The sequence below is a fragment of the Dendrobates tinctorius genome, unplaced genomic scaffold, assembly GCF_039654945.1.
Source record: "Dendrobates tinctorius isolate UK_male_01 unplaced genomic scaffold, ASM3965494v1 ptg000070l, whole genome shotgun sequence".
In the NCBI taxonomy this organism is placed as follows: Eukaryota; Metazoa; Chordata; class Amphibia; order Anura; family Dendrobatidae; genus Dendrobates; species Dendrobates tinctorius.
In genome coordinates, this window is record NW_027361738.1 from 20,660,729 (window position 1) to 20,673,503 (window position 12,775).

The following is a 12,775-nucleotide window of genomic DNA, read 5'->3' on the forward strand; positions in this document are numbered from 1 at the left end:
TGGGATAAGTGAAGAGTCTCCGCGAGCTCAACGATCACTGGGTTTTGGCCGTTGCAGCTGAAAAGAGGAAATCGTAATTTGGGCTCATCTTTCATCGTTTTTAAGAAATCTCAAGATGGAAGAGGCCAGGAGCCATTTGGTGAGCTGCATTTCTTGCTACATGTTCACAGACTTACCAGTGGAAAAGCCAAACTTCACATGCCACAAATGCAAGCTTGTGTCCCTGTTGGAGGAAAAGTTGCAAAATCTCGAAGAGAGGTTAGCTACGTTGAAGATCATTAAGGAAGGTGAAGAGTTCTTGGACAGAGCAGAATTATCTCTTCATGTTACAGAAAGAGAAGAAATTCGAAGTGCACCTGAAGAAACAGAGGAATGGAGACATGTGACCCAGAGAAGCAGGAGGATCAGGAGGCAGTCAGCACCCATACTGCTCAGAAACCAGTACCAGGCTCTCACGCAGGAAAACAATGAAGAAATACATCAGGATAAGACTTTGCCAACAAGCAGCAACCTTGTACGCCTTCAGAGTCCTCCTGGATGGAGAAAGAAAAATGTTGTGAAGAAGAAACGGAGAGTGGTGGTCATGGGGGATTCCCTGTTGAGAGGAACTGAGGCCGCTATCTGCAGACCGGATATAACTTCAAGAGAAATGTGTTGTCTTCCAGGTGCAAAAATTAAAGATGTGTCTGACAGGATATCAGGACTCTTCAGACCTACAGATGACTACCCATTCCTGCTACTACATGTGGGGACAAATGACACTGCAAGAAACGACCTGGAAACCATCTGTAGAGACTTTGAAGACTTAGGTAAGAAAGTGAAAGAACTGGGAGCGCAGGTGGTCTTCTCTTCCATCCTCCCAGTGGATGGCCATGGAACAAGGAGGTGGAATAAGATTCTGCAGGTGAACAACTGGCTACGTCGATGGTGCCGTCAGCAACGATTTGGATTTCTGGATCACGGAGTGAACTACTTATACGATGGACTACTTGCTAGAGATGGGGTGCACCTTACGAAGACTGGTAAGCATGTATTTGGAAGTCGCCTTGCTACACTTGTAAGGAGAGCTTTAAACTAGAACAACATGGGAAGGGAAGCAAAAGACCAGAAAAAGCCAAACACCTGACAAATGCTATTGAGAACTCTGCTATTAGAAGTGGAAAGGAAGAACAAAGACAAAAGAATCTAATTAATAAAAATATTGGAGAAAGAGAAACCAATCACAAACTAAAATGTTTCTATACTAATGCACAAAGCATGGGCAACAAACAAGGAGAATTGGAACTACTAACACGGGAAAAGAAATATGATGTCATTGGAATCACTGAAACTTGGTGGGACAATACACATGATTGGAATACAAGACTAGAAGGATACAACTTATTTGCAAGAAACAGACTTGATAAACGAGGAGGAGGTGTCGCATTGTATGTTAGAAACGCGTATATCTGCACAGAGATTGAAGCTTCAGAGACTGGGAGTTCTGTGGAAACTGTTTGGGTAAGAATACAAGGACAGAACAATGGAAAGGACACCATTGTAGGCATTTACTACAGGCCGCCTGTGCAAGCTGAAGCTATGGATGAACTCTTTATGCATCAAATGGCCAAGTTCTCCAAAAAATATGACATAGTTGTCATGGGAGATTTCAACTATCCAGACATTTGTTGGGAATCTCTCTCAGGCAAAACTAACAGGTCAAGGAAATTCTTATCCTCTCTTGCTGACAACTTTATCTTCCAAAAGGTAAGGGAGAAAACAAGGGGAACTGCTACCTTGGATCTAATCCTTATAAACAGGGAGGAAATGGTTGAGGAGGTAAAAGTGGCTGGGACCCTAGGAGGTAGCGACCATGCTATTTTAGAATTTTGGATAACTAGAGGCGGAAGACCTGTGAAGACTCAGACGTCAAGGTTAGATTTCAGAAAGGCAGATTTTAAGGGATTCAGAAAGAGAATTGGAGGGATCCAATGGCTGGATATCCTTAAAGACAAAAATGTCCAGGAAGGATGGGAAATCTTGAAAAATGAAATTCTCAAAGCACAGTTGTTAACAATTCCGAAAAGAGGGAAGAATAGGAAGCAGTTAAGGAAACCAGGATGGATGAACACAGAACTTAAGCACATGCTAAAAAGGAAGAAAAAAATGTTTATAAAATGGAAAGAGGGAGGCATATCTAAAGAAGAATATAATGCTGTCTGCAGAACCTGCAGGGCACAAATCAGATTATCTAAAGCTGAAAATGAATTGAGGCTTGCAAGAGATGTCAAAAGCAATAATAAAGGATTTTGGGGATATGTCAAAAGTAAAAGAAAAGTCAAAGATGCTATAGGATTTTTACAGGATGAAAATGATGAAATGGTAAGACAGGATGTTGAGAAGGCTGAACTTTTAAATTCCTATTTTGCATCTGTTTTCTCTCAGAAAGGAAATGTAACATCAACTGTTATTCACTGTCCTATTAAGGGAATAGAAGAATCCAGGATATCTATAAACAGAAAGATAGTGAGGAAACACTTAGCTAGCCTAAATGAATTCAAGTCTCCAGGTCCAGATGAATTACACCCCAGAGTACTGAAGGAGATAGCAGAAGAAATTTTTGAACCCCTCTCTATAATCTTTGAAAATTCTTGGAGAACAGGAGAAGTGCCAGAAGACTGGAGAAGAGCAAATGTTGTTCCTATCTTCAAAAAGGGGAAGAAGGTGGACCCATGCAACTATAGGCTGGTGAGTCTGACTTCTATACCAGGAAAGATCTTTGAACAAATTATTAAACAACATGTATGTCAATACCTGGATAAGAATGAAGTGATTAAACAGAGTCAGCATGGGTTTGTAACTAATAAGTCATGTCAGACTAACTTAATTTCCTTCTATGACGGTATCACTGATTGGGTGGATCAAGGAAATGCTGTAGATATAGTATATCTTGACTTCAGCAAAGCATTTGACAAAGTCTCTCATACAATCCTTAATGAAAAAATGATTAAGTATGGAATGGACAAGGCAACTGTTAGGTGGATTCATAACTGGCTTAGTGATCGGACCCAAAGAGTGGTCGTAAATGGCTGCACATCCAGTTGGAAGAATGTCTCAAGTGGGGTACCACAGGGCTCTGTCCTGGGCCCTGTATTGTTCAACATCTTTATCAACGATTTAGATGAAGGCATTGAGGGTAAACTGATTAAATTTGCTGATGACACAAAGCTAGGAGGGATAGCTAATACTAGAGAAGAGAGAGAGAGGATTCAAAAAGATTTAAATAAACTGGAGAAGTGGGCAGCAACAAACAGAATGGTTTTTAACAGGGAGAAATGCAAAGTACTACATCTGGGCAATAAAAATGGAAAAAGCATATATAGAATGGGAGGAATAGGGCTAAGTGACAGCACATGTGAAAAAGACTTGGGTATACTAATAGATCACAGACTGAATATGAGTCAACAGTGTGATGCAGCAGCAAAAAAGGCAAATGCAATTCTAGGATGTATTAACAGAAGCATACAGTCTAGATCACGTGAAGTCATTATTTCCCTCTACTCCTCTTTGGTCAGACCTCATCTGGAATATTGTGTCCAGTTTTGGGCACCACATTTTAAAAAAGACATCAACAAACTGGAGCAAGTTCAGAAAAGAGCGACCAGAATGGTGACCGGTCTGCAAACCCTGTCTTATGAGGAAAGGTTGCAGGATTTGGGAATGTTTAGTTTGCAAAAGAGAAGACTGAGAGGAGACTTAATAGCTGTCTACAAATATCTAAAGGGCTGTCACATTGTAGAAGGATCAACTTTATTCTCATTTGCACAAGGAAAGACTAGAAGCAATGGGATGAAACTGAATGGGAGGAGACACAGATTAGATATTAGAAAAAACTTTTTGACAGTTAGAGTGATCAATGAGTGGAACAGGCTGCCACGAGAAGTGGTGAGTTCTCCTTCAATGGAAGTCTTCAAACAGAGGCTGGACAGACATCTGACTGGGATGATTTAGCGAATCCTGCTTTGAGCAGGGGGTTGGACCAGATGGCCCAGGAGGTCCCTTCCAACTCTACGATTCTATGATTCTATGATTCTTAACATTTAAGAATTTGCCAAATGGCTGCAATGAAACAAAAAGTGAAAAATTTAAAGAGGTCTGAATACTTTCCATACCCACTGTATATACTAAATATTCTGTTCACCTATGTTATGAATATTACCCTGTCCGAGATAATTCTTTTACTGTTTGTTGTGTCTGTTTGTCTTTTTGTACACTTTTTTTTACTTTTTGGCTACCTGTGTCCAATAATAAAAATATAAGTTTTTGAAACCTATATACTCCGCATTTGCTCCTGTTTTGAATATCATTCACTTGCATGGCCGAGAACGATCCGATAATCAGATCAAGCTTGGACATGCAGCGTTTTATTCCTCAGGCCAGCTCTGTCCGTGGAAAAAGAAAAGCGGACATGTGCACAGCTCCATGGACTAACATTGGTCTGGGTGCAATCCAATATTTTGTTGGATTGCACTGGGACTGATAATACGGCCGGCTGGACCTGTCCTAACAGAAAGGGGACCCAATGTGATACACTATTTTATTGGCACTTTATGCTACAAAACATTCGGAAAAAAAAACTTTTTTTTTCATTCTACATTTACAAAAATGAAAAATACTAATATAGAAATTGCATAATAATAAATCTCGTAGGTATTACAAAAAGTACTGTTTGCACATTTATAAACCCATCACTAATTTCATTAAAAAAAATGGAAGAGTTTCACATTATTAGCACTTTATATCTAAAGTGCAGCAATTTTTGCTATTTCTATATAATTTTGAGTCTTGCTTAAATACCAAAAGCAGTACCAGATGAGACAACATAAATTATCTCTTAGCCACTAAGAAAGTGATGCATGGACGCCGACAGTTTTCCATTAAATGTATCTATATAAAAAAATATTACATTCACTCTTTGTGGAGGCTGGCTGGCAAACAGCTGACAACGAACTCTTACGCTTAGTATATCATTCACTGTATATTCTTCGTATGTTGAAGAGCAAAGAATGCAGAAAGTTACTATAGTTAATTATTTTTCTACAAGAATGTCTCAAGATCAGTGTAATCTTTGTGTTACTCTATGGGCTATCAGTTACAATGAACAATGGCCAAATCGGAATCTTGGGTCTTTAACCCTTTCCCTACAGGGCGATTTTACATTTTATGTAGTTCTATTTTTTCCTCTCCTTTTTTTTTTTTTTTTTTTTTTTTTTTTTTTAAGAGCCATCATTTTTTAATTGTCCTGACAAAATAGAGGTGTTGTGGTTTGTTTGTGTGTGGGATGACTTGCAGGTCTCATTGGCGCCATTCTTTTGCCATTCGATTCCAAGTGCGTTGAGATTGCAAAAAAAAAAAGCAATTTCAAATTTTTTTTAGGTTTTGACTTCATCGGATTCATTATATGGTCAGAATGACTTGTCAACCTGATTCTCCAGGTCAATCTGATTACAAAAATACCAAACTTTTTTTTTTAGTGGTGAATAGAAAATTGGAAAGTCACATAAAAGATAATAATAATTTTCATGTGTCACCATTTTTTACGTTCTATTACTAATTTTTTGGTGTGATGGAGCTGTGTGAGGGTTTATATTTTGCATGGAAAGCGGACAAAGATGGACGGTGGCATTTATGTGAGTAACAGCTGAGTACGGAGTTCAGCTCCTGAGCTTGCATCAAAGACAAGGACCCGACAAATGACGTAATAATATGTGTCGGAAAATGGTTTAAGCGTACTTGTTATTTCACCAGAAACAAGATAAAAAGAATGGTCTTGTTTTCCCAATACCATAAAATAAGTTAAAAATTGCTTTAGGGGCAGAAACCAGTATTGAAACACAAAAAGTCCCAAAATAATATTTCCAAGGACAAAAACTCACAATACAATTGAACCACAGAACAACGAGAGTAAGTATATGAGCCACCACCACAGAGTATAGACCATAAAATCAATTTTATTATTCTATCAAAAATTTAAAATTAATAAAACAGTGCTGGACACCAATATGAACAGGAACACATTGTTTATCCTGAACAATATAATATTGTGGACAGAAAAAGAGCCAAATAAGTCAGCTCACATAAAACCTTAGACGTGAACTAGCCACCATTTTAAAGAAAGTGCAATATGCTAATAAATAGACCAGACTGTGTAAACGATAGACAAATAAAGTGCTGTAATGCTAAATGCTAGTATCAGGATCCTGTCAACGCTGGCGGACTGCTGTGGCTGAGCAGGGTAGCTCACCCAGACTACAGGGGCCCGGGGTCCGAAGCTACAGACAACAGGACCTGCGATACTGAAGATAGAAAGAAGTACAAGGACCTACGATCATGTGACCACAGGGGGCGTGGCTTTGCATCCTGTTGCAGGAGATGACTGTAGGATTCTATTACAGGAATCCTGGAGTACAGGCTAGGGAAACTCAGGTCAGACAAACGAGGGGTCATACACCGAGAGGGCGGCACGGTACCAGAGGAGCAGACAGAGAATAGTCAGAACGTAAGCAAAGAATCATACACTGAGATAGCAGACATCTCTCTGTCATCCCCTGAGGAAGAAGTAGCTCATACTTCGAAACGCGTTGGGAATAAAAACATTGATCTTTCATCTCAACTGTAATCTTGCATGTTATTAAAGCAGCGCACGAAGTCCAAAAATAGCTCCATTGGATTTTATACTTCGGCGGTCATTTATCTGACCCTTGGACGTGCAGCAGCTTATCATTAATCCTATGTGCCTTTTCTCTCTGACAACGGGTGAGTAGAATTTATATATTTCTATAATCTTATCATCGGATAAGACCCTATTTGCGCTTTTCTGTTTCTATAGTGCAAACTACTGTGCTTTGCACATGTCAAATTCGCTGAATACCAGAGTTTGATCCGAAATTCCGATTGCACTTGGCCAAATAAGCCAATGAGTCCGTAGAAACATCGGACTGCACTAGTATGACATCTGAGCGCATTATGATTTCCAAGTTCGGACAGAATGGAGAAGACAGAGAAATTATATTCTCCATTTTCTCATCTTAGGGAATCAGAGTACACTATGATCACACTTTGATCAGAGTTTGATCAGCGTGCCATTTGCATAATCCACCCAATTCTCTCATATGAGAAAACACACAGTCATTTGCACAGGCCTTTAAATGCATTTTTTTAACTACTCATACTTGAAAAAATGTTCAGTGTAACTTTTTTATTAATAAAAAGGCAGGGATTTCTATCAAATAAGATCAGAATACCTGAAAGTGCAGTGACCAAATAATGTATCATAATGGGAATGGTGCAACATGCAGAAAAAATAAAATCCAGATACTTGTGCTTACCTGGATTGTTTGTAGGGGCACTTGGCCCATCAAGATCAATGAGTGTTCCTTCCGATTTGCTTCTTGAAATGCCACCAGAGCGAAAAGACTGTTGCCGCCTTGACATTTTCCTGCCAAATGAGATACATAGCAAATTCATTAAAGTTTGCACTAAACCATGTCATAGAAACCTGACTTCACTTCTAACTCCTATCGTGCGGTAACTGTTTGCAATGTTATTATTATTATTTATTTCTATGGCACCATTGATTCCATGGTGCTGTACATGAGAAGGGGTTACATACAGATTACAGATATCACTTACAGCAAACAAACTTACAATCACAGACTGATAGAGAGGGGAGAGGACCCTGCCCTTGCGGGCTTACATTCTACAGTATTATCGGGAAAAATCAGAACGGACTGCTAACAGAGGCAGGGTGCCAAGATATGAACGTAATCAACATATTCTGTGATTTTAAATAATAGCCCTGCAACCGAAAGACTGGACCATATGTAGTTAAATGTGGACAATCGGAGTATGCCAAAGGAAAAACAAGAAAAGAAAACCGACCATTAAGTCCAAAGATAGTACGGTAATAACATAATGTCTAGTAGTTATAATAAAATACAGGAATGATAATGGGAGCAACAACAAAAAAAAAATCAATGTGTATAAAAATAGTTAATTAAAAACAAGGCCGAACACCCATATAAGAGAATTGGCCATAAGCAGAAAATGCTGCAAAGTATTCAGGCCAAAAGGTGCGATTCTCATGAAAAAAAATCATGGACAAAGAATGGTGGTTTACTATCAAACATGGATGTAAAGTGCGTACAAGGAGTGGAACAATAATCTATCATAAAGTGTTTAGTGCTGAGGTGTCAGGATGAGGGAAACTCCAGTGTAAAAAGGATATCAAATGAGGTCATCAGAAAAAAAAGAGCAAGCCCCTGAAAAAGCCACCCCATACCGGATCCTACCTGTTATATATAACTTTACAACAATCCCTATGTGAATGTCTTCCTGCATTTCTCACACTAAATAGGGTCTTCATTAGTGGTCAGAAACTGAATAAAATAGGAAATATAAGAAAATATGCAAAATCTACAATTTTTTTATACATCTGGGTCATTTATTGTGGTTATGCCACTTACTTTATACTTATTGACGATTTGGTTTTTCCTTAGTTCTGTTAAATAAAAATCATCACAGACAGGCCTTTTAAGGCCGGGGTCAGACTTGCGAGAAACTCCCATGAGTCTCGCATCTTAATACCCGGCACTGCCGCCTGCACTTGGGACCAGAGTATTTCTATGCAGCCGCGCACTCCGGTCCCGAGTGCTGGCGGCAGTGCCGGGTATTAAGATGCAAGACTCGTGCGAGTTTCTCGCAAGTCTGACCCCGGCATAAGTCCTCTGCTCTGGCTCATAAGAGTGAAGCCCCCTCTCTAGTAAGTCTATATGGTCCAATTTGGCATTTGGTAACAGATTTTAAAGGGATATTCTCATTGTATTAAATTGGTATAGTTAGAGCACGTAAAAATAAGCAAGTATGTTACTAAGCATGTAATTAACTTGCTATTTTTATTTGTTTTTTCTATCAGCTTTTATTATCCTGCTATGAGAGTTTTTATCTTACACAGTGCACAACCCATAGGAATGACCACCAGAACCTTGCAAATATGCAAAGTAAAACTGAAGAAATGGGCCAGCACCCCTATTGTTGAAAGTGAAATCTGCAGGTGCATATTCACACTGTGGCCATTAAAAGCTGTGATAAAAACAATTACGGTAACAAATACCCTGTAGTAAGTAAACAGTAGTAGTGCATGTAAATAACAGAACTATTAGTCGACACAACTAAGTACCTTATGCTATTTACATGTATTACTGCTATTTATTTACTTACTGCAGGGTGCTTCTTCATTGTTTTTATCCTACCTTTAGTATGTACAGTTTTTATCTTTCAGGCTGAGGAGTTAACTCCTGAGAAACCAATTGTCTCTCTCCAGTCCATTGAGTTCTATGGAACAGTCAGCTGTTTACCACACCCTCAGCTACTGACCAGCTGCTGTTATCAGTCTTGCAAAACTACCAGCCCCTAGCATCAGCATTTTCCAGAGCAGTTCTCCTAATCACTCATTCAAAGACCTTGTTATCTCCATATGAAAATATATTAATAAAAGTGTCTACTTCATAGCAAGCATTGCCATACTGTTAATGCATCATAGTAGCATTAACTCAGCAGTAGAACAAGGTTACTGAACCAGAACTGTCACTCAAAAAGGATTGCCTACTCCCAAGAAGCAAGGAAGTGAAAGAGACTGGAGAGCTGTATGGTGCTCAAGAAGCACCTTGAGAATAACCCTTTAATTAAGCACTAAATATGCTGTAAGCCTCTTGTCTTCAGACTGATTAGGACTGGGGTTGCATGATTATGTTGTCCACAATTTTAAATAGTGGTGTCACAAGGACAACCTCTGGCACATGCTCTATTAGCTTGGAACCCTCCTGTTGTGGCAGACTCCAGGTGTCCTTGTAACATATGGGTAACCATTCATCTAGTTTATGACCACCATGTAATATGGCACAGCTTGCTTTAGCAATATAAGCAAATTGCTAGTGCCGATGCTCGTGGGAGTGAACAACCTAACTCAGCAGCATCATTATTTTCAAAAGGAATATCCCGGATGAGACCACCACATCACAATGTAGACTCGCTGCCACGTCTACTAGATCTAAGGTCAAGAACCACATTTTGACATTTGTGTTGGATTCTTGTTTGATCACTTTTGGATATTATTGGACAATTTCACATTCTTTTACAAGCATTGCACCTCTTTTACCAAACCATCAAACAGAAAACCAGCAACCAATCAGAGCTCAGATTTTTTTCTTCAGAACAGTTTTAAAGATGAAACATGAGGTCTGATTGGTTGATTTAAGACAATTAATTGGTCAAGCGACTTTTGGAAACTAGACCCTTATTTTTGTTACAAGTAGCAGTTTACAGCTGAGTGATCAGCCATATGCCTGTTTTACAGCATTGCACTTTTTCAAACTTTGTAGAGAGCCATAACTAATATTACTAACAATTTTAGAATTATTTTATTTCTCTGGACAACCTATCCAAAAATCACAGAAGGCCAACCTTTTTTACGGACACGTTGTAAAGCTATAATTAGTCGTTTAGACTATGAGCGATAAACAGAATGTGTACAGCTTAAAATACTGATGCGACAACATTTGTAACAACTATAGTTAAAGCGTAAAATACTAATAATGACAATCATAATAATTTATACCAGCTTCTCGAGCTAAAAAAAAAAATCACACAGACATCAATTTAATGGTTATAAAATCACATGACTGCATTATGTCATTCTTAGGCCATATTCACACGTTCAGTATTTCTTCAGCATTTTACATCAGTATTTGTAAGCCAAAACCAGGAGTAGAACAATCAGAGGAAAAGTATAATAGAAACACGTCACCACTTCTGTATTTATCACCCACTCCTGGTTTTGGCTTACAGATACTGATGCGAAATATGGATCAAAAATATGCTGTGTGAACATGGCCTTAGTCTAGCGGCATGACTATAGGACTATGTAAGGACCACTTAATGGGTGTATATCGGATCAATCTTGGGCATGAAGAAAATTTTTCCTATGACAGTCTCTGTCTGAGGGAAATATTGGACATGTGTACAGCCCCATAGACTAACATTGGTCCAAGTGCGATCCCATGTTTTGTCAGATCACACTCATGACCAAAAATACACTGCTCTGAACCTACCCTAAACGTGACCGATGAGCGCCCCTTCTTGCCTTATCAGTGCTTGGAGTTCATCACAATTTCTGTGTCTTTGTTTGTACACCCACTTTTGAGGATTGATCACAGGTTCTCAATGGGAACTATAAAGAAATATTATGTACTACTATACTTGAATTTAGAAAGCTGCCATGATCTTAAATTATCAATGCTTGCAGCTTCACCTCCATCTTATGTTAGACACCGGAGAAAGCTTTCTGTGTTGGCACATTTCTGTGTTGGCGCTGTGAAGGGGAATGATTTGCTAATTTTAGTGACTAAGCCAGCCCCCTCCACTTGTAATAAAAAAGGGGAGGGAACGGCTTAGCTATTGAAATAAATTTACCCCTTCACAGACGGCATTGATGACAGGAACGCACTAATATTGTAAGTTCAAATAACCCAGAACAGGTTTAAAGGCCACCACTCAACTATGGGAGCGAAAGGTGATGGTGAGCTCACTAGATTAATCTATATTCAGTGGCTTATGGAGGCATTATATCAACACACAACTTACCCACAAAGCTGCAGGGACTCTGCATGATCTCATATAGGCACATTACACACATGTCTGGCATGCGCGGGAGGCATAACCACTATGGCTTGAGCAAGATGATAACCTATACAAATCAACCAACAACTTCTAGGTTGATAATTATTAGTTTGTAAGACACGGACACCAAACAGGTCACGTGGAGTCACTGTTAAGTACAGACTTGTAGACTCAAAAGTACACACCCTACAGCTGTCATGTCACACGGCAAGATGTAGAAAATCATGAAATTCCAGTTGCAGAAAACAATCTTGATATCTTTGTGATATCATCTCCCTTCTGTGTCTCCATTATAAGTGTGCAAATGTTTGGATTCTACATGTCAATGGTCTACACCAACAAAACCTCAGTCATTAAAAGAGTTAAATGTTTTCTAAATTTTCCCGCAAATTTAAATGAGCTTGCTTCTCTCTACACCATGGGATTATGCTTCATAATATGAGTGTGTGCCTAAATATGCAATTACAGTGGAGATGAGCAGACCCGTGGATGTTCGGGTTTGCCTGGCTTGACCGATCTACCAAAGGCAATTCAGGTACCAGAACGGTGCCCAAAACCCATAAAAGTCAATGGGGCCCAAACTTGGTGCTGTAAAATGGCCATAGAAAGGGCTAGGGGGCCACCAAAGAAAGCAGAGTGCTACCTCTTTCTCTAACTCTCTCCTAAGACAGACTTCCAGGGGAATCAGAAGCCTCAAGGGTATACAATTAAGGCATTTATTCACACTAACGACATTAAGGCATTGAGGTGCCTTTTTAAGGTAAATTGTCCATTTTTTTACTTTAAAAATGGCACCAGTCCAGACTGAAATGCGTTGAGATGGATAAAAAATACACCATCAAGGTTTCTTCATTACTGCAATAAGTAAATAGGCAATTACATAGAGCAAATACAACAAGCATAAAGTGGCTGGCCACCCAAATCCATATTAGATTATATGCAATTCTCCATTTCATTTATAGCTTAGCCTGTATACAGGGGACTATGGAGTTAACAAGGTAGTACCTTATCATTCAAGCAATTTTAAATGGGCAATATATAGCTAGCCTAATTGACACAG

The 12,775-nt window shown here is 39.1% G+C and overlaps 1 protein-coding gene across 1 annotated transcript in view; it reads right to left on the reverse strand.

Moving 5' to 3' along the window:
- Positions 1 to 12,775, reverse strand: part of MACC1 (MET transcriptional regulator MACC1) — a 68,184-nt gene that overhangs the window by 18,902 nt on the left and 36,507 nt on the right. The window contains exon 2 of the mRNA XM_073581447.1: positions 7,368 to 7,477. Within this exon, the coding sequence (XP_073437548.1) occupies positions 7,368 to 7,473 (106 nt within the window). The 5' untranslated portion in view covers positions 7,474 to 7,477. The remainder of the gene's footprint in view (positions 1 to 7,367; positions 7,478 to 12,775) is intronic.